Below are 23,436 nucleotides of genomic sequence, written 5' to 3'. Positions count from 1 at the left end.
TGCAAAAGCATAGAGTTTGGTATGTTAGTACATATATATGGAACTATGAAATTACTATCATCAAGACGATTAATATATCCAACACTGCCAAAAATTTCCTCTGCCCTTTCTAGCTCTGGCTGATTTTTATGTTTGCTTATGCTTGAATTTCAACATCAGCAGTGTTGCTTTTGTGTATCATTGGTAAATCACTTAGTTTGATTACACGCAGTCCTCCTATCAGACTTTCCTATGTTCTATTTAGAGCAAAGCCACAATGTTAGTATTTTGGCCTAAGGAAAAACGATAGAATCATAGTGGGTGTTTTTTTAAAAATGGGTGTAAAAAGATGCCCTTGGTCTCCATTTCCTCCTCTTTTATATGTTATACTCATTCTGCATGAAAATGGGTTCTTTTGCTTGTTGTGGGATTACAGTTATTTGGCTGTTGCTATAGGGAGAATAAAGGGATAGATACTACAGAGTACTTGAAGCCTAATTCAGAAAGTTGAACATAATGGACCTAAATTACTTACATATTCTGTTCTCAGCTTTTACAGATCACCACAGATGATACTTTGCTAATTTCACAGTTCTGTGATTGAAATTCCATGAAATTTTAGTATCCAATTATCAGTGAATATAAGTACAATTCCTAAAAGCAAATGCTGTGTGTTTTTTCTTCAGTTCTTTTTACTTTTGCTGTTGTGGTATAAGAAAGTGTGGAATGCATGTTGAAAAATATTGTTTAAAATATTTTCTCATTTTAGAAAGAACAGGTAAGTATTTCATTTAAAAAAGACATCCTTAAATGTTACATTTAATTATTGCTATTATTTTAATTTTATTATTTTTTTAATAATAAAGAATTTTGAAGGTTTCATTTTCTATGTACGCTTAGATATAGTATCTAACATACCAACAATGATGACCATTGGTGGTTTTCTTTTTTTTTCATCTTTTGTTATCGATATATATTATTACATTTATTTTTTAAATTAAAATTTATTGGGGTGACAATAGTTAGTAAAGTTACATAGGTTTCAGGTGTACAATTCTGTAATACATCATCTGTATATCACATTATATGTTCACCACCCAGAGTTAGTTTTCCTTCTATATATTTGATCCCGTTTATCCTCATCTACCACCCCTTTTCCCCCTTTCCCTCTGGTAACCACTATAGTCTGTATCTATGAGTTTTTGTTTCTTTGTTTGTCTTGTTCTTTTGTTGCTTTCAGTTTTATATCCCACATATCAGTGAAATCATATGGTTCTAGACGTTTTCTGTCTGACTTACTTTGCTTTGCGTAATAATCTCAAGATCCATCCATGTTGTCGCAAATGGTACTATGTCATCTTTTCTTATGGCAGAATAGTATTCCATTGTGTATTGCTGTTATTTCTAAAAGATATATGACAAGTCCTTATACCAATTATCTATCTTCCTTTTCTAAATCTTTTAATTAGAACATGAGACATTGTTTAAAACAGTCTAGAAATCTTTTGGGGGCAATTAAATTAATTCTTTTTAATTTTTAAATAGTTGCAAGTGATTTATTTGCTTTGTTGATTTTCATGACAACCCTAAGCTTGATTGCATCCCAGCTTGGTATATATGGATCTAGAATAGGAAGATACCAATTTTACCATAGGCTGCATGAAGAAATTTTACATTTATCTGTGTTCACATGCAAATTTATTTCTACATTTGTGGAAGTTGGAACTTTTCCATTATTTTAGGTAGTTTATTCCATTTTCCACTATACTGCTACAATAATTAGAAATTTATAATATATCAAATTATAAATTCAAGTTCAGAAGATTGTTTTTAAAAAATCAGGGGACTACCAGCTTTAGGTAGTGGTGAATTGGTGATGTGAATGACTCTCCCTCAGGTAACAGAGATAAAAACTGGAAAAATTTTAAAATAAATGATTTGAAAGCACTAGAAAAGGACCCAAGAAGACTAAAAGACCAAAAAGAAGGAGAAACCAGAGGAGAATCATTCTTTAAGTAAAGTAGTGGGTAAGAATTGTGAATGTGTGGCTTTTTGCACAAGGTAGTTTCCAACTCCCATAGCTCCAAAGACAGAAAATCATAACCGTACTGACCTGAGGTGCCACAGGACAAAGTTGAGTTACTGGCAAGCAGCTTGGAATTTAGGAGGAGAATCATGGAACTGAGAGAGCTTGCTGCCAGATGACTAAACCCAAAGTTAAGAGTATGAATTGTGCCAACCATACTTGGCTGTCTGCAGTCAGTATTCAGGAAAGACTGTAGGAGCCTTGTCAAAAAAAACACTGCAAACCAAATAGTAGATAACCTTTCAAAGACCCAACTACAATAGGCGACATTTGCAAGTTTGTTGCTTTTCTGACTGAGGCCTTTTTGTATCTGTGCATAGCTCCTGTGGGGAAAAATCTGAATACTTACTGCCTTGGAATCCCATAAATAGATAAGAGACAGAAAGAGACAGAAGAATATTTAAAGAAATAGTGGCTGAAACCTTTCATGTTTGATGAAAAAAAATAGCTTACAGATCTAGATCAGTGAGCTCCAAGTAGGATAAATATTAATACAAAAGAAAACCACAATTTATGGGCAAATTGCTAAATGCCAGAGATAAAGAGGAAATCTTGAAAGCAGCTAAGAGAAAATATAGTACATTAAATACAGGGGAATAATGATGTGATTAACACCTGACTTCTCAGTAAAGCAGTAGAGGCTGAAAGATATGCAAAAATCATAATTAAAACAAAAACAGAAGCAAAACAAACCAAAACCCCAAAACCAAAAACAACTTTCAGGCCAAATTTCTGTATTTGTAGTTTGGGACCAGACAAGTTAACTATCAGTTAGAAGAAATAGCAACAGTTTTCAGAAGAACATAACAGAATCCAGTGTTGCTACAATGTCTTATCCACAGTGTCCAGTTATCAGTTAGCAACAGTATCCTTAAAAAATGAAGGCAAAATAAAGATATTTTCAGATAAACAGAAGCAGAGAATTTGTCGCCATAATACATAGAAATGATAATGGAAGTTCTTTAGGCTAAAGGGAAATGACACCAGATGGTAGCCTGGATATATAATAGAAGTTGGCAAACTTTTTCTGCAGAGGGCTAGATAGTAAACATTTTAGGTTTTGTGGGTTAGGTGGTCTCTGTAGCCTTAGAGCCATAAATAATACATAAACAAATGGGCATGGCTATTTTCCAGGCAAACTTTATTCCAGGAACACTTTATTATGCACACTGAAATTTAAATAGCATATAATTTTCGCATGTCACAAAAATATTATTGAATTGATTTTTTTGTTTTTTCCTGAAGCATTTAAAACTGTAAAAACCATTTTTAGTTCGCAGGCCATACAAAAACAGGTAGTGGACTCTAGTTTGCTGATGCCCATGGACTGTAGTTCGCTGATCCATGAATTTTTGGAAGGAATAAAGAAACCAGAAGCAATAAATATGCATAAAAACAAATTACTGTACACATTTTCTTCTCTTTATTTATAAAAGATATATGACTATTTAAGGTAAAAATTATTACATTGTTTTGCTGGTTTAAAATGTATCCACAAATTCTTTGATACTCCTCCCTTCAAAATGCATGTGCTGTACATAGTGACTCACTTCTAATAAATAGAATGTGGCAGAAGTGACAGTGTAACCTTCAAGATTAAGGCATATAATGGTATTTTGGCTTTTCCTCCTTTTCTAGTGCTTCCACCTCTCTGTGGTGACTATTCTCTGAGATTTGGCAGAAAGGAAATTAGAGGAGTGGGGTGAAATTGGGGTTTTGTGGGAGTATGAGCTGCAGCCCCACTTCTGTAAAGGCTAGGAATCCTGGAAAGGAGAAGGAATAAGGTGGTAGGTGGAAGAGAAAGAGAATAGAAGAACTTCATTTTAATTTGAACTCATACTTTTGACCTTCAATCTAGTCTTGGGACAGTGGAGATTGTGATGTGCGTGAAAACGATGAAGGATCAGCAGTTGTTAGAAAAGAGCTGTGGGCTTGGTGCACCTGGCTCCTACCTTGCTGACAGCGCCTGCCTTAATGTCCCTGGCCTCAGGCAATAATACTATGGTCACACAGATCATTGAAATTTAAAGTATTTCTATTTAAAGTAAAATAGAAATTAGTAATAGAAAGTTATCTGGGAAATCCTTATATATTTGGAAAATAAACAACATGTATAAATAACTCGAGTTAAAGAAAGATTCATAAGGACAACTTGAAAGTATTTTGATCTGAATGATAATGGAAACAACATATTACAACATGTGTAATCTAACTAAAGTGGTTGGAAGTAAATTGATGGCTTTAAATCTTTATATTAGAAAAGAATAGGTCACAAATTAATGATCTAAGCTTTCACTTTATGAAGCTACAACAAGAAGAGCATGTTAGGCCCAAAACAACTAGAAGGAAGTAAATGATAAGAACTAAAATCAGTGAATACAAAGCAAATCGACAGTAGAGAAAAATCAATGGAAACCAAAAGTTGGTTTTTCGCAAAGAACAATGAAATTGGTAAAGTTTGAGCCCAGCATTGTTCAATAGCACTTTCTGTGAAGATGGAAATCTTCTCCAACTATGTTGTCCAAAACTAGCCATTAGTCACATGTGTCTGTTAAGCACCTGAAATTCTATTTTTTAATTTAAAACTGAAGTTTTAATTAAATCAATTTAAATTTGAATGACCACATACGGCTAGTGGCTGCCAAATCAGACTGTTCAGTTCTGGCCATTCCGATCAAGAAACATGAGTGAAGAGCAAATACTATTATCTGGAATGAAAGAGTAGACACAGTTACATATAGTACAGACACCAAAAAGTTGCGGAGAAATTATGAATATTTATGCTAATAAATTCAACCTAGATGAAATGGATAAATTCATCAAATGTCAACAAGTCATCTAAATGGACCCAAGGAAAAATCGAAAATCTGATTAGTCCTATGTCTTTTAACGATAATTGGATTCATAAGTAAAATCTTCCCACACGTAAACACAAAAAAAGTTTGGGCCTAGATAGCTTCAATAGTAAATTTTATTTAAGAAACATTTAAGAAAGGAATAATACCAGTTCATCTCAACTTTTTCAGAAAATAGAGAAGCAAGGAACACTGTACAAATCATATCATGAGGTCAGTATTGTTACTCAAATACCAAAACCAGACAAAAACTGTATAGGAAAACTACAGACCAACATACCTCACAATAATAGATGTAGAAATCTTCAATAAAAGGACGCTGAATTCAGGAGTACATTAAAGGATAATACATGAAGGCTAAGTGGAATTTATTCCGGGAATGAAAGGTTGGTTTGATAGTAGGAAATCAATCAATAGAACTCATCATTTCAACCATCTAACAAAGGAAAAAAACCTAAGATTATCTCAGTAGATGGATGAAGAGAATTTGTCACAATTCTATACCCATTCCTCTTTAAAAACTTTTAGCAGCTTAGGAACAGAAGGCCACCTTTTCAACTTTACAGAGAATACACATGAAAAGCCTGCAGTAGACTTTACACTGAATGGTGAAAGACTGAATACTTCTTTGATACTGAGAACAAGGTAAAGATGTCTGTTTTTGCCACTGAATTTAACATTGTACTAAAGGTCATAGACAGTGGAATAAGGCAAGGAAAAGAAATAAAAGGTACATAGATTGAAAAGGAAAATGTAGACAGCATGATCATCTATATAGAAAGTGCTAAGAAGTTTAAAAAATGCTCTTTGATCTAAAAAGTGAATTTAACAATCTCACAGGATAGCAGGTAAATATATGAAATTAAATTGTAATATTCTAGCCATGAATACTCGGAAAGTGAAATTTATAAATTCCATTTATACATCTATGGCAGCCAGCCTCTTGGATATTCTCATTATCCACATCTTCTGGTATTCACAACCTTGTACAGTCTCCTCTCACATTTTACGAGTGTTGGTCTGTGTTGTCTATAGGACATGGCAGAAGTAATAGTATGTCACTTCTGAAACTAAGTTTTGAAAGACTGCACTTTGTTCATTTAGGTAATATCTTGCTTGTTAGCTCCCACTCTGATCACTCTCTCTGAGAGTAGAGAACTGCCATTTGTGAGTAGCCCTATTAAAAAATCCCACTGAAGTCACTAGTCAACAAGTACTAAGGCTTGCCACCAAATACATGAGTGACATGTGAGGACTGGCTGTGACTACAGTGGAGAAGTTGATATGCAGTGCCTGATCTCTGGAGCAGGATTCCCTTTATCAGGGCTCTTGTGCCTGCCACAGCATGAGCCAAGACAGGCCATTTGTATGGAAATGCCAGTGGAAGCAGCTTCCGTGTTCCCTAAAATTGGGTGGGGCAGGGTCTCAATCACTAGGATGGGGCGAAGGGTGTCAGCCAGGTTGATGGAGACTCAGATATGATGCCTGGTGCGGTGTGCACTTTGGTATGGGGGAAGGCTCAACAAAGGAACAGTGTTTCCTGCCAGCACTTTGGTCTGGGAGAAAGCTGTCGCTTCAGCCCTTGTCCTGAGCCCAGAGAATTCAGTTCCTCTCTGTATGTCCCTAGCACCTTTGCAGCTGCTGCCCCAGTGCTGGAGCTCAGAATGAGTGAGTGCGTAAGTGAGTAAGTCTCTGTGTGGGCCCTTTAAAAGGAACGCCTGGGACTCCAGCAGCCCTTTCTCTCACTCAGCCGCAATCTCTCCTGGTTTTCACATCCAGAAGTTCTGGGGATTTCTCTCCCCAGACTGGGAAACCTGGTGTGGAGTTGGGACCTCTCGTTCCTCAGGGTGCCCTCTGCAGCCGAGATATCTCTCCCGACTTTTAAATGCCACTCATGGTTGTGGGACCAGTGCATTCTGTGTTGCCACACATTCTGTGGGTCTTGAGGTGACTTCTTCTGTATGTCCTTAGTTATAGGACTTCTGTTCAGCTAGACTTCAGGCAATTTGCAGTGATGTTTGTTCTGTAGTTTAGTTGTAATTTTGTTGTGGTTGTGAGAGGATGCAAGCACAGCTTTTACCTCTTCTGCCATCTTGACTAGGAAGCTGCCCTGTGTACCTATATTGTAATTCCTTGGGTAAAACTTACCAGTGAAGTTAGTGTGTCATAAAGTAGTCATATATTTAACATGATTAGGAACTATCAAACTTTTGGCCTTTTAAGGATGTTCCATTTTCTTCTTTCCTACATTATTTGTGATGATAAACTGAGATATCCTATTGTCATTCTTTCATATTGAAATCACCTTTTTTCCTCTCTCTGTTTCAAGATTTTCTCTTTATTCTTTGGTTTTCAGCAATTTGTGATGTACCTAAATATTTATTGTGTTTGGGATTTACTGTACCTTTTGGACCTGTTTTTAATTAAATTTAGGAAATTTTAGACCAAAATTTTTTCAAATCAATTTTCTGCTGCAATTTCTCTTTTCCTTTATAGACATGTTCTTAGGATATTTGATATTGTCTCACAGATTCCTCATACTCTGTTCATTTTTCCTTATTTTTGCTTTCTGTTTTTTAGATTGGATAATTTTTATTTATCTGATTTCAAATTCCTTATGCTGTTTCAAGTCTCCTCTTAAACCCATAGAATGAATTTTTCATTTCAGAAAATTTCAGATTTTAGTACCAGAATATCCATGTGGTTCCTTTTGACAGCTTCCATTTTATTCCTGAAATTTCCTGTTTGTTAACTCAGTAAGACCATCTTAAATCATTGAGCAGAATGACAGCTATTTTAAAGTCCTTTTATGAGAATTCAAACAAGTAGGCAATGTTGGGATTTGATGCTATTGGAATGGGGTCAAAGAGGTGCATTAGGTTTCATTTTCTAATCTGGGTGATTACTTACAAGTGTTCACTATACTATTCCTTAGGGCTTTTTAATGTTTAAAATATTTAATAATTGTTAAAATCATTACATAAAGGGAAATAAGGAAGTGAAATGATATGCATAAAAGAACCACCCAAAAAAGAAACACCTTATGGTGTTTGCAGGAATGATACTCCCAAAAAAGAGAAGAAATGTCCCTGTGAGCATTTTACAGTATAGAAGAATTTGAGAACATAAATCCAATAAAACAACAGCACAGACTTGAGGCTATAAAAGATCAGTATGATACTGAAAATAGGTATGCTACTAAAACAAGCAGAGGTGTAAAGCAACATGTGTGAGCTCAAGAAATAGAGGAAATAGCTGAAAATTACTAATATTGAGGAAAGGCCTGAGATGATTGTGATTCAATACACAGAAGAATGGATATGAAGGATAGAAAGTGATAATTTGTCATAGGAAATTGGTGACCATGACTTAGTAACTGAGTAAATAAAATGAAAAAATATCAGATATATAGGAAAACAAAGTTGTTTAAAGTCCTAACGGAGTTTGTGGATCCCAAGCCATATATTTCCAATAACAGTTTTTATGTTGGTGTGGATACGTGTCTTCTATTCTTTTAGGTATATACTTAGAGGAATTGCTGGGTCCTATAGTAACTATGTTTAATTTTTGATGAACTGCTAGGTAGACTATTTTACACGGTGACTATATCATTTCACATTCAGCATTGTATGAAAGGTTCCAATATTTTCCATGTCCTTGCCAACACTTACTGTTCTTTTTATTATAGTTATTCTAGTGGGTGTGAGCTGGTATCTCATTGTAGTTTGATTTTCATTTCTCTGATGACTAATGATGTTTAGCATCTTTTCATGGGCTTATTCACAATTTGCATATCTTTGGGAAAATGTCTGTTCTTTGGTTCAAAATGTATAATCCTTTGTCCATTTTTAAATTTGGTTGCCTTTTTATTTTTCAATTGCAAGAGTTCTTTTTATATTTGGATTCAAGTTTCTTATCAGATACTTGATTTGCAATCATTTTCTACCATTCTGTGTATTGTCTTTTCACTTCCTGATACAGTGTCCTTTGAAGCATGAAAGTTTTAAATTGTGGTGATGTTCAGTTTATCCATTTTTTTCTTTGGTTGCTTGTCCTTTTAGTGTCATATCTAAGTAACTATGGCCTAATCCAATGTTAGAAAAATTTACTCCTTTGTTTTCTTTTAAGAGTTTTATATGTTTAGCACTTAAATTTTGATTTTTGATTCAATTTTATTCTTTTGCATGTGGATATCTAGTTTTCCCAAGACTATTTATTGAAAAGATTATGCTTTTTCCATTGAATTGCCTTAGCACTCTTATCACAGTTCAGTTGAACATAAATGTAAATGTTTATTTCTTTACTCTGAGTTCCTTTCCATCGATTTCTTTTTCTGTTATGCTGGTACCATATTGTCTGAGTTAGTTTCTTTGTAGTTAGTTTTGAATTTAGGAAGTGAGAGTTCTCCTACCATTCTTCTTTTTCAATGTCGTTTTGGTTATTCTGTGTCCCTTGCATTATAGGATCAGTTTATTCAGTTTTCCAAAAAAACGTAGTTAGAATTTTAGTAGAGATTGCATAGATCTGTAGATCACTTTGGAAAGAATTGCCCTCTTGATACTATTAACTGTTCCAGTCCATGAGCATGGATGACATTCCATTTATTTAGATATTCTTTAATTTCTTTTAATTATATAGTTTACAGTATAGGCATTTTATACTTTTTTTTGTTAAACTAATTCCTTTTATATTACTTTAATGTTACTATTAATAGACTTGTTTTCTTAATTTTATTTTCTTATTGTTTATTGCAATTGTGTAGAAATGGAATTGATTGTTGTCTTGAATAGAGATACTTTTACTTCCTTTCCAGTGTTTCTTACCTATAGTAAATGTCTTTGTGTGCATGTGTACATTATGAAAATTGATAGCCTTATGTTGGTAATTCTTAAGGAAGCACTTTGTCATCTTTGATTCTCTGTGGTTTTATATGTAAGATTAATTGATCTTTAAAATCTGTAGTCCATGTCAGCTGAAAAATGATGCAAAGAAATCATTAGGAATTTTTTAAATATTAAAATAAGGAATGAGCTTGTATGCTTTGAGACTTTCAGCCTAGTTACCCTTGTATTTTCTGATAATGTTTAAATTAGAGAAGGAATAAAAGAATTTATTATTAAATTCCCTAGTTGGGTTCATTGTTGTCTAAGTCAGATTTGTAAGTTGTAGTCATTGGATTTGGTTCATGTCATTTAGACATTTCTGACATACTCAGCACATATTTACTATCAAAGCATATTAATTTCATTTGTCCTTAGGTATATTGTTTCATGGTTATTTTCTCTTAGCATTGATTTGAAATTTTCTGCTTTTTATGTGCTAGGTATAACCCGGAAAAATCCCAGGACTCCTCTTTCTGATCTCCAGGGCATGAATACTCTAAATGAAAAACACCAACAGTAAGTATGTTTGGTTTATGTTTTCAAGGAAGTATAGAAGAAATAACTAGAATACTTATTAATACTTTTTTTTAAATTAAATTTATTGGAGTGACAATGGTTAGTAAAACATAGGTTTCAAGTGTGCAATTCTATAATACGTCATCTCTATATCACATTGTGTGCTCACCACCTAGAGTCAGTTCTCCTTCCATCACCATATATTTGACCCCAATACCTTTGTGGCTTTAAAAATATGAAGAAAAGCAGGCATAGTTTGGTTTTTATTTCTTAAATCTTTTATGAATGGTGTAATAAGTTAATAACATTAGAATTAACAAAACTATTAGGACTAAATTATCTAAGATTGCCTCTGGTAAAATGGTTATACAATGAAAAACAAAATAATTTAAAATGAATGCATCTGTTTTAATTTCTGAGAACCTTGTTGCATTTTATGTTCTTTTGCAAAATTATTCTTCTGCTTTCTGTGGAGAAATCTTACTGGTAAATAATAACTGAGTAGTTTGATGTCCATCAAACCTTTGACTATCTTTTCTTGATGAATGTGATCATCAGAGCTTACCTTTTAACCACTTTTAATGAAGAATTCAAGTGCCAACAGATTGAACTATTTGCTATCTTTATGGTGTATGCATTTTGTTTTCTTAACAGTGATAACTTGACTAATGATGAAATCCACAGCCATATTTGCATATTAAATTTTACCCAAGTACAAATTTATCATTAATCTGGTGACCTGTGTACCTTCAATTAAGTCTATTGACAGTACAGACATACCCTGCGGGTTTGGTTCCAGACCACCGCAATAAAGCAAATATCACAATAAAGTGAGTCCAACGGGGCAGATGCATCAGAAAGGTTTTTTCAGAAAAAGGAATGTTTAACTTGTCTGAGAGAACTGAACCCTGTGAAGGTGGGGGTGATGCAGTCCAGGAGCAACGTGTATGAAGGTCCAGGAAGAAAAACAGAGAGCTCTTTCTAGAGAGCATGATACAAAAAAGTAAAAGAATGTGAGTATGAAGAAAAAAGTGATGAGACTTGACTCTAGAAAGAAAAAAATAGTCAGAGGCTAGTTCATATAGGGCTTTATTAGCCATATTAGAAAGATTGGACTTCATCATCAGGGTAATAGAAGTGATTTAATGCTTTTAAGCAGGGGACTGACTGACATTTCAGAAGAATCTCTCTGGTTGATTTCTGGAGATTTGGTGAGGCACAAGACTGGATACAGGGAGACTAATAGTTCTGGGAAGAGATAATGGCTTGGAGTGGGTGGTGGTGGTAGGTATACATTGCTGTGAACCTAAATTAAGGGGGGAAATTAAGAGAGACTCTGTATGTCTCTCACCTTATTTCATGAGGATTCAGAGTTTGTAAGAAATATATATTGGGTCTTCTCTACTTTATGCATAGAGAAAGTATACATAGAGAAAAAAAACACTGTGTATGCCTTCAATCTTAGTAGCAATATGCTAAGCTAAAGGAGACTCTGAAATACCTAACTCTTGAAAATCTGAAACAAATACCTATATCATCATTTCATTGAAACAACCTACTGGTACAAAGATTTTTAAGTGCACACAGAGGTTCTCTGTCTTCCCTAGCATTGCATTGATACTTCTCCTTTACTGTGGCACAGCCAATTTTTTTCTTTCACTTCTAATCTTCTATTTCACCACCATTGAACCTGCCATTCTAATGCTGGGACTCTTCCTGTTAACCGAATATAAAATACTAGTATAATATAACTTACCTGTTTTGCCCTAGACCTTTCCATAGCATGTAGGAGGAAGAGAACTGGTTTGGGAATTACCAAAATTTGTTCTTGGCCAAGCTTATCTTCTTAATCTGTGATTGTAATTCTGGTATGCCTTCCTTTCAGAGAGAGGGAGAGGAGGAGCAAGAGGGAAAGGAGATGAGGGGAGTAGAGGGAGAGGGCAGAGAGAGAGAATGTATCTATATAAAATTTTTAGACTGCATTGGGTGAGGAGAGGGAATAATTAAGGATGGTTTCTAGATTTCTGGCTTAGTATTTAGATATGGAATATAGGAGCAGCAACAGTTTTGCAATTTTGGATGGGTAATGAAAGTTTCAGCCTGGATATGGTACCTTAAGGTTCCTAAGAGCATCCATCAAGAAAGATAGAATAAATCATGGGATACACAGATAACAGTCAAATAATATTTGGGTAGAGATATATTTTGTAATTTATTGGGTACCCACCATTTATTTGGTGAATTCCAAATATCTGTATCTCTAAAATGTTTCCCTTTGAGGCGTCAGTCCCCACACAGCAGCTCATATACTGTGGGCATAGCCAATCCTTACAGCCAGTCAGCCTGAGAGTTAATCCCACCCACTGACAAGCCAAAAGCAATTAAGGCTCAACTACAAAAAGAGAGTACACACAACACACAAGGGACAGTCCTGGAACACACACACAGGTGATTAGGGAGACTGCACTACTGGACCCCACAGGGCACCTACTACATAAGGCTACCTTGCAAAGACTGAAAGACATGGGAGATCTACCTACTACATAGAAGCAAACACAGAAAGGCAGCCAGAATGAGAAAACAAAGAAACATATCCCAAATAAAAGAGCAGGAGAAAACTCCAGAAAAAGAACTAAACAAAACGGAGGTAACCAACCTACCAGAGACAGTTTAAAACACTGGTTATAAGAATTCTTAAGGAACTTAGTGAGAACGTCAACACAGAGATAGTGGGCATAAATTAGGACATAGAAACCATAAAAAAGAACCAGTCAGAAATAAAGACTATGATAACTGAAATAAAGAATACACTAGGAGGAATCAGCAAATTAGATGAAGCAGAGGATCAAATCAACAATTTAGAATACAAGGTAGCAGAAAACACCCAATCAGAACAACAAAAAGAAAAAAGAATTAAAAAAAAAATGAAGATAGTCTAAGGGGCCTCTGGGATATCAAGCATAACAACATTCACAACATAGGAGTATGAGAAGGAGATGAGAGGGAACAAAGGATTGAAAACCTAATTGAAAAAATGATAGAACACTTTCGTAACCTGGGGAAAGAAATAGACATACAAGGCCAGGACGTGCAGAGTCCCAAACAAGATGAACGCAAAGAGGCCCACACCAAGACACATTATAATTAAAATGCCAAAGGTTAAACACAAAGACAGAATCTTAAAAGGAGCAAGAGAAAGACAACTAGTTACTTACAGGGGTGCTCCCTAAGACTGTCAGCTGATTTCTCAACAGAAATTTTGCAGGCCTGAAGGGATTGGCAGGAAATATTCAAAGTGATGAAACACAAGGGCCTACGACCAAGACTACTGTACCCTGCAAAGCTATCATTAAATATTGAAGGAGGGATAAAGAGCTTCCCCGACAAGAAAAAGCTAAAGGAATTAATTACCATGAAGCCAGTATTACAAGAAATGTTAAAGGTACTTCTTTAAGAAGAACAGGGGAAACAGACAAACAAAAGAAGATAAAAAATATGAATAATAAAATGGCAATAACTATGTAGCTATCTATCACTTTAAATGTAAATGGATCAAATAATCCAATCAAAAGACATAAGGTAGTTGAGTGGATAACAAAACAAGATCCATACATATGCTGTCTATAAAAGACCCACCTCAGATCAAAAGACACACATAGATTGAAAGTAGAGGGATGGAAAAAGATATTTCATGCAAATGGAAATGAGAAAAAGGCTGGGGTAGCAATATTTATATCAGAAAAAATACTTTAAAATGAAGACCGTAATAAGAGACAAAAGACATTACATAATGATAAAGGGATCCATCCAACAAGAGGACATAACCCTAATAAACATCTATGCACCCAACATAGGAGTACCTAAATATATAAAGTAAATATTGACTGACATAGAGGCAGAGATTAACAGTAATAGAATCATAGTAGGGGATTATAACACTCCATTGACACCAATGGACAGATCCTCTAGACAGAAAATCAACAAGGTGACACTGGTCTTAAATAATACAATAGACCAGATGGATTTAATTGATATTTTTAGAGCATTTCACCCTACAGCAACAGAATATGCGTTCTTGTCAAGTGTACCTGGGACATTTTCTTAAATAGACCACATGTTAGACCACAAAATAAGTCTCAATAAATTTAAGAAAATTGAAGTCATATCAGGCATCTTCTCTGACTACATGGTATGAAACTAGAAATCAACTACAAGAAAAATACTGCAAAAGACATAAAATACATAAGTACATGGAGACTAAATAACATGGAACTGAAAACTGGGGGTCAACAATGAGATCAAGGAGAAATCAATATACCTGAGACAAACAAAAATGAAAATACAATGACTCAAAATCTGTGGGACACAGCAAAAGCAGTCCTAATGGGGAAATTTAGTCAATACAGGCCTATCTCTAGAAACAAGAAAAATCTCAAATAAGCAATCTAACTTTACGTTTATGGGAACTGGAAAAAGAACAGCAAACAAAGTCCAAAGTAAGTAGAAGAAACGAAAGGTTAGAGCAGAAATAAACGAATAGAGGCGAAAAAACCAAAGAAAAAAACAAAGAAAAACCACATTCTTACCCCATGTACAAGATTAAACACAAAATGGATTAAGACTGAAACGTAAGACTTGAAACCATAAAACTTCTAGAAGAAAACTTAGGAAGTAACTGTCAGACATTACCTGTAGTAATATTTTACTGATAATCTATCTCCTTGTGCTAGGGAAACAAACAAAAAAAAATGGGACTGCATCAAACTAAAAAGATTTTCACAGCAAAGAAAACCATCAAGGAAACGAAAAGACATCGTACTGAATGAGAGAAGATACTTGCCAATGATGCATCTGATAAAGGGTTAATATCCAAAATTTGTTTTAAAAAATTCGTACAACTAACCCCAAAAAAACAAACAGTGCAATGAACAAATGGGCAGAGAACTGGAATAGACATTTCTCCAAAGAGGACATACAGATGACCAATAGACATATGAAAAGATACTCAATGTCACTAATCATCAGAGAAATGCAAATAAACACTACAATGAGATATCACTTCACACCTGTTGATTCATCATCAATAAATCAACAAACAACAAGTGTTGGTGAGGATGTAGAGAAAAGGGAACCCTTGTACACGGTTGATGGGATTGCAGATTGGTGCAGCCACTATGGAAAACAGTATGGAAAAAAAATGGAAATAGAACTGCCTGATGACCCAGCAATTCCACTCCTGGGCATCCAAAGAAACCAAAACACGAATTCAAAAAGATATATGCACCCCTATGTTCACGCAGTGTTATTTACAATAGCCAAGGTATGGAAACAACAAGAAATGTCCATCAGTAGATGATTAAATAAAGAAATTGTGATACACACACACACACACACACACACACACACACACACACAAAATGGATTATTACTCTGCATAAAAAAAATGAAATCTTACCATTTGTGATAACATGGATGGACCTAGGGGGTATTATGCTAACTGAAATAAGTCAGACCGAGAAAGACAAATACCATGTGATCTCACTTATATGTGAAATCTAAAGAAAAAATAAAGTGGAAACGGATGCATAGATACATGGAACAAACTGATGTTTACCAGATGGAAGAGGGTTGGGGGTTGGGTGACAAAGGTGTAGGGGTTAAGAACTACAAATTGGTAGTCATGAAACAGCCATGGGGATGTACAATATGGGGAATATAGTCAATAATACTGTAAAAACTATGTGTAGTGTCTCATGGGTACTAGACTTATTGGGCGATCACTTCATAAATTATGTAAATGTCTAACCAATATGCTATTCACCTGAAATTAATATAAAGTAATATTGAATGTCAGGTATAAAAAAATAGTTATGGGGGTATAAAGTACAGCATAGGGAATATAGCCAATAATATTACAATAACTATGTACAGTGTAATAGACTTTATTGAGGTTATCAGTTAGTGAAGTATATAAACATCTAATCACTGTGCTGTTTCATGCACCTGAAACTAATAAAAAATGTGCTTCAAAATAAGGTTTAATAGGAAAATAATTTTTAAGGTTATATTCCATTTTTCAAAACAAGTTTCGAAAATAGTGTGAAAGAAAAAATAATGTGTTTCCCCGAAAATAAGGCCTAGCCAGATAATCAACTTTAATGTATATTTTGGAGCAAAAATTAATATCAGACCTGTCATTATATTATATTAAATTTTGTATTATACCCTACATTAATATTATATTATATTATATTATATTATATTATATTATATTATATTATATTATATTATACCCAGTCTTATATTATGTAAGACCTGTTCTTACATGATAGTAAAATAAGACCGGGTCTTATATATTAATTTTTGCTCCAAAAGATGTGTTAGAGCTGATTGTCCGGCTAGGTCTTAATTTCCGGGAAACACGGTAGTTCATTGACTCTTATATATTCTTCACTCGGTTTCACTTCAGTGACATCTTACATAGTAGTAGTACTTTATCAAAACCATGACATTTACTTTAGTACATTAATACTAACTAGACTACAGTTTTCATCATTTAAAAAAATCTGCATGTGTGTATATGTGTAGTGTTGTGCAATTTTATCTCATGTATAGATTTATGTAACCAACCACAATCGAGATACAGAACTCTATCATCATTACAAAAGGATCCATTCATGCTGCTGATTTGTATTCACTCCTCTCCATCCCTGTCCCTGTCCTGTTTTTTAGCAACCACTAGTGTGTTTTTTATTTTTATAGTTTTATTTCAAGGATGTTATATAAATAGAATCAGGTAGTATAACATTGTCAGGGAACAAAAACTTTTCCTCTAACTTCATAGGTTCAGTAAATGGGGGCCTGTGAATTAAACTAATGAAAGACAGATTGATAGAAGAAAAAGCATAAAATTTTTATTAATAGTTTACATGCCTAAGTTCACAGAAAAGTGAAACTTAAGCAGTTATACTTGGGGGCTTATATATACCCTTTTTACAATGTTAAGGGCGTTTAGGTTTCAAGGGATAATTCAATTTGGGGAAGTGAGTACGAATTATATAGGGGAGTGGATGGAAGATGAATAGGAGTGAGTGGAAAGTTTTTTAGTAAGGTTTGTTTATGTAAATTCATCTCAGTGCCTACTCTATGTCTCAGGTGATGAGTTGCTCTTTTCTTTTTTCTGTGGCAGAGAGGGACACCTACACAAAGGAAATTTTATGCCCTGCTTTCTGTTATCTGTTGGTTTTCAGTTCTCTTCAGCTCAAAATAATCCTTATACCAAAGTAGCATATTTTGGGGTAGCATATTGTAAACCCCTTCATAAGATTTTGAGATTAACTTTTTTACTAAACAGGATGCTTAGTCTGTCAAGTTGTTACATAATAACAGTAGTTCATTCCTTTCTATTTCTGAGTAAATTTTCCTATTTTTAAATATGGTTGTCTTATTTTTGAGTGGTATATTTTTATATTCCAGATACAGGTCCCTTGTTAGATATATGATTCGAAAATATTTCTCTCAGTATGGGGGTCATCCTTTTACTTTTTTTTGTTTTGTGTTTTTGACATTCAGTATTATTTTATATTAATTTCAAGTGTACAGCATACTGGTTACACATTTATATAATTTAAGATGTGATGATCCCCTGACTAGTGTAATACACACCAGGCATTATGCATAGTTATTACCATATCATTGACTATATGCTCTATGCTTTATATCCCCATGACTATTTTGTAACTACCAATTTGTACTTCTGAATCCCTTCACCTTTTTCACCCTGGCCCCAACTCCCTCCCATCTATCACCCCCATAAATCTACCGTGTTTCCCCAAAAATAAGACCTGTCCATACCATCAGCTCTAATGCGTCTTTTGGAGCAAAAATTAATATAAGACCTAGTCTTATATTACATTATATAAGACCTGGTATTATATAAGACCTGGTATTGTATTGTATTATATTATATTACACAATATTACTTATTTTAGCTACTTTACTTATAGTAAAATAAGACCGGGTCTTATATTAATTTTTACTCCAAAAGACGCATTAGAGCTGATTGTCCGGCTAGGTCTTATTTTTGGGAAAACATGGTATGTACCACCTGCTCTTTATCCATTCTTCCACCGACAGACATCCAGGCTGCCTCCACATCTTGGCTACTGTAAACAATGCTGTGAGGAACATATGGGTGCACATGTCCCCTCGACGTAGTGTTTTGGGTTTCTTCGGATAAATACTCAGAAGTTGGATTACTGGGTCTTTCTTTGTCACTTGTTATAGCCTTAATTTTAGTGTCTATTTTGTCTGGTGTATGTATTGGTAGCATAACTTTTTTTTCCCCTTTACACTTTCATTAAATATCTTTTTCCTGTCCCTTAGCTTTGAATTTCTGTGTGTCTTTTGATCTGAAGTGAGTCTCTTGTTGGCAGCATATGTAAAGGTCTTATTTTCTTATTCTTTCAACCATGCTGTCTTTCTTTCTTTTCTTTTTTTTTTTTTTTAAAGATTTTATTGGGGAAGGGGAACAGGACTTTATTGGGGAACAGTGTGTACTTCCAGGACTTTTTTTCTAAGTCAAGTTGTTGTCCTTTCAATCTTAGTTGTGGAGGGTGCTGTTCAGCTTCAAGTTGTTGTCCTTTTGGTCTTAGTTGTGGAGGGTGCAGCTCAGCTCCAGGTCCAGTTCCCGTTGCTAGTTGCAGGGGGCCGAGCCCACCATCCCTTGCGGGACTCCAGGAGTTGACCTGCAACCTTGTGGTTGAGAGCCCACTGGCCCATGTGGGAATCGAACTGGCAGCCTTCAGAGTTAGGAGCATGGAGCTCCAACCGCCTTAGCCACCGGGCCAGCCCCCAACCACACTATCTTTTGCTTAGAGCATTTAATCCATTTACGTTGAAAATAATTGTTGATATGTAGTTATTGCCATTTTATTATCCATGTTTTTGATTTTTTTTTTTTTAAATCTTAAGCTCTTCTAACATTTCTTGTAATACTAGTTTGGTGGTGATGAACTCCTTTAGCTTTATCTTGTCTGGGAAGCTCTTTGTCCTTTGATTCTAAAGTATAGCTTGCCTTGGTAGAGTAATCTTGGTTATAGATGTTGGTTTTCAATCATTTTGAATATTTCCTGCCACTCCCTTCTGGCTTGCAAAGTTTCTGTTGAGAAATCAGCTAATAGTCTTATGGGAGCACCCTTGTAGGTAACTGCTTTTCTCTTTCTGCTTTTAAGATTCTGTCTTTGTTTTTAACCTTTGGCATTTTAATTATGATGTGTCTTGGTGTGGGCCTCTTTGGGTTCATCTTGTTTGGGAATTTCTGTGTTTCCTGGAGAAAGCTGGAGAAAAGGGAACCCTCATACGCTGTTGGAGGGAATGTAAGTTGGTAGTCACTGTGGAAAACAGTATGGAGGTTCCTAAAAAAATTAAGAATAGGGGCCGGCCCAGTGGCTCAGGTGGTTAGAGCTCCTTGCTCCTAACTCCGAAGGCTGCCAGTTCCATTCCCACATGGGCCAGTGGGCTCTCAACCACAAGGTTGCCGGTTCAACTCCTCGAATCCTGCAAGGGATGGTGGGCTCCGCCCCCTGCAACTAAGATTGAACATGGCACCTTGAGCTGAGCTGCCTCCCAGATGGCTCAGTTGGTTGGAGCACGGGCTCTCAACCACAAGGTTGCCGGTTCGAGTCCCGCAAGGGATGGTGGGCTGTGCCCCCTGCAACTAGAAACGGGAACTGGACCTGGAGCTGAGCTGCACCCTCCACAACTAAGACCAAAAGGACAACAACTTGAAGCTGAACAGCACCCTCCACAACTAAGATTGAAAGGACAACAACTTGACTTGGAAAAAAAGTCCTGGAAGTACACACTGTTCCCCAATAAAGTCCTGTTCCCCTCCCCCAATAAAATCTTAAAAAAAAAAAAAAATTAAGAATAGAATTACCGTATGACCCAGCAATCCCTCTTCTAGGTTTCTATCCCAAAAACTTGGAAACATTTATCTGTAAAGATAATGTTCATTATAGCATTATTCACGGTGGCCAACACATGGAAACAACCAAAATGTCCTTAGATAGACATTTGGATAAAAAAGATATGGTGTGTGTGTATGTGTGTGTGTATTTGCCATTTGTGACAACATGTATGGATCTTAGATTATCATGCTAAGTGAAATAAGCCAGATAGAAAAAGTCGAGAACTATATGACTTCACTCATATGTGGGATATAAAACTGAAAGCAACAAATGAACAAGACAAACAAAGAAACAAAAACTCATAGACACAGGTAACAGTTTAGTCATTACCAGAGTGTAAGGAGGGGAAGGGGGTAGTAGAAAAGAGAAAAGGGAGTAAAATACGTGGTGATGGAAGGAGAACTGACTTTGGGTGTTGAACACACAATGCAATATATAGATGGTGATGTATTATAGAATTGTACACTTGAAACATATATAATTTTACTAACCAGTTTCACCCCAATAAATTTAATTTAAAAATTTGTGTATAAGTGGACTGACACAGTTGAAAGCTGTGTTGTTCAAGGGTCAGCTGTATCCCGTCTGCCAGCATTCTGGAGCCAGCTGGGTAAAAAGACTAAGAATCTCTATTTTCATAATTTCCTTTGTAGTCTATAAACTCATCCTCAGTTATGCCTGGTGCTGCCCAGTTCACAGACTTGCTCGTTCGTACTCTTGCTTAGGTCAGGCAGTAGTGGTTATCAGGTTGCATGGCGTTCCAAGTGCTTCTTAAATGACTTTCAACTAGTGCTCCTGTTTTTAACCTACCTTTCCCACCACTTCCAGAGGTACTTGGTACCACCAGTTCTGGAGCCTTAACTTTCCCCACAGCTAATTCAAAGTTTACTACTGAGAAGCAATCTACTTTGTATATTTTTCAATTTTCTGTATTTCAAAAATGTGTTACTGTTGTTTCTTTGTATATTTTCTTCATTCTTAAGTGTTTGTTCCCTTGTAAATTATTTTATTGTTTTAATGGGTTTCTGGAAGAATCCAAATATGTGTGCAACTCACTGTCTTTATGTGGAAAGCCCCCTATCGTAATCATTGATAATTTTATCTGTTTTGTTCATTCTTATATCTTCGGTGCCTAGAATAGAGCTCAGCCCACAGAAGTAGCTTAGTAACTTGGTGTGTGTGTGTGTGTGTGTGTGTGTGTGTAATAGTGAGTGTCTGAAGAAACCTCAGAGGAGGAAATTCAATATTCTTAGAATGGGATTGCCTATTAGGATTGGAAATTCCTTCAGTAGATGTAGATGCCTGGTCACTGCACTGTACACCTGAAGCTGAAGCTGAACAATAATGAATGTCAACTACAATTATATATATATATATATATATATATATATGTATATGTATATGTATATGTATATGTATATGCATATGCATATGCATATGTATATGTATATACATATATATGTATATATACATACATACATACATATACATATATATATTCCTTCTTGTAACTATATATATATATATATATAGTTACAAGAAGCCGAGTACAGCATTAGGGATATATACAGTGGAAATGTAATGGCTGTGTGCGATGTCAGAGGGGTAGTGGAAGGGGGGAAGGGGGTTGTCACTGTGTGAGGGACATAAATGATAAATGTCTAACTATTACATTGTTTTGTGCACCTGAAACTAATAAAAAAAATGTTAAAAGGCATTTGGACTTTCTAAAATCTAACGAAGACAAAGGCTTTACTTTATATTATAATATGTTATATTATTTACTGATTGTTAAATGGTTAACAATATATTTAACCATATATTTAACCCGCTGTATGATGTACTCATCTACATGTACACTTGTATGTGAATATGCCAGAATCCTTAGAAATTTTTTGTTTTGAATGAGTAAAAGGTTAGTCCAAATTGATTGATAATCTCTCTGTTAAAACCATTTGCTGCTGGTTTAGCATCTTTTCTAAAATTTAAGTGTTTAAAGTTTTATTTTACTTACTTATGCAATTTAGAGAGTGTTAATTAGAGATGTCTTAATTAACTGAAGCAAATTGTACTGTGTTTAATTTTTACAGTGATGCATTTGATATTGCCTGGAATGGCAGAACTGGGATTCGCCAGAGCAGACTATCAAGTAGCACCTCCTTGCTTGACAAAGAGGGTATATTTGCTAATTCAGCCAATAGCAAACTCTTGGAAAGAGCCCATGGAATTCTCACGTTAGTATTAATCAGTAATGTGGATTGGTTTTTATGAGTGGTTTAAAATTTCTGGACGAAAAAACGAAGAAGTGATGGTGATCCTATTTCATGAATAGAATTTGGAGTGAAACAAGATTCAGAAGTAGTCAGCATTTAGAGTTAGGAATCGCACACATTATTAAGCTGGTGGTTTTTGTTTGTTCTTTGTTTTCATTTTGCCAGGAGAATCATAATTCAATATACACAGTGTAGAAATGATTCGTTGTTGCTGTTTGTTGGACCCTATATCCAGAGAGAGAAACAACTCTTACCTCTTTTTTTGATTCTTGTTCTTTAACTGCAATTGTCCCTTGATTCTGGCAGTCCAAAAATATTGGGCAGGAAAATCCCCTATGAATGGTGAATGGAGCCATATATAGTGATATGTAAACACTCATTCAAGCCTGCCATTCCTTATTACCTGGTCCTAGAACTGGTTTGAGGAAATAGGTATAACCATGCATGGTGGACCAGTAAAAAGTTCTTAGCTACCTATATGGACGTATTTCAGACACTTCCAAAGCATATCTTTTGACCGCCAGCTAGAGGTAGGATTGACTGAATTGGATTCCTCAATCCCGAAGTCATTGCTTAACTGTTAATACGCTCAATTTACGTAGGTCTTGCTCTACTCCAGAACTGTGAATTAATTCATTTAATCCTCACAACTCTAAGAGATTAGTGTTATTATCGTCATTTTACATTATTACATAATGAAACCAAGGCTTCTACAGGTTAAAATCGTACCTTAGTAGGTGGTAGAGCATAGATTCAAGCCCAGGTCTTTTGGCTCCCCAGCCCATGTTCAGTATTGGCCTTTATTCCCTTTCTTTTTGTAGCTGTAATAAAAGAAATTCTTGACATAAGTATGATTTTGAGTTATGAATAATG

The 23,436-nt window shown here is 35.2% G+C and overlaps 1 protein-coding gene across 17 annotated transcripts in view; it reads left to right on the top strand.

Moving 5' to 3' along the window:
• Window positions 1–23,436, top strand: part of MYO9A (myosin IXA) — a 265,178-nt gene that overhangs the window by 140,154 nt on the left and 101,588 nt on the right. For all 17 annotated transcript variants that reach the window (XM_019735965.2, XM_074328221.1, XM_074328215.1 and 14 more), the window contains 2 exons: window positions 10,244–10,319; window positions 22,381–22,524. In XM_019735965.2, coding sequence (XP_019591524.2) covers window positions 10,244–10,319; window positions 22,381–22,524 — 220 coding nt within the window. The remainder of the gene's footprint in view (window positions 1–10,243; window positions 10,320–22,380; window positions 22,525–23,436) is intronic.

The sequence above is a fragment of the Rhinolophus sinicus genome, linkage group LG03, assembly GCF_036562045.2.
Source record: "Rhinolophus sinicus isolate RSC01 linkage group LG03, ASM3656204v1, whole genome shotgun sequence".
Taxonomy (NCBI): Eukaryota; Metazoa; Chordata; class Mammalia; order Chiroptera; family Rhinolophidae; genus Rhinolophus; species Rhinolophus sinicus.
Note: the sequence above shows the minus strand (reverse complement) of the source record. Positions and strands in the feature narration are given on the sequence as shown.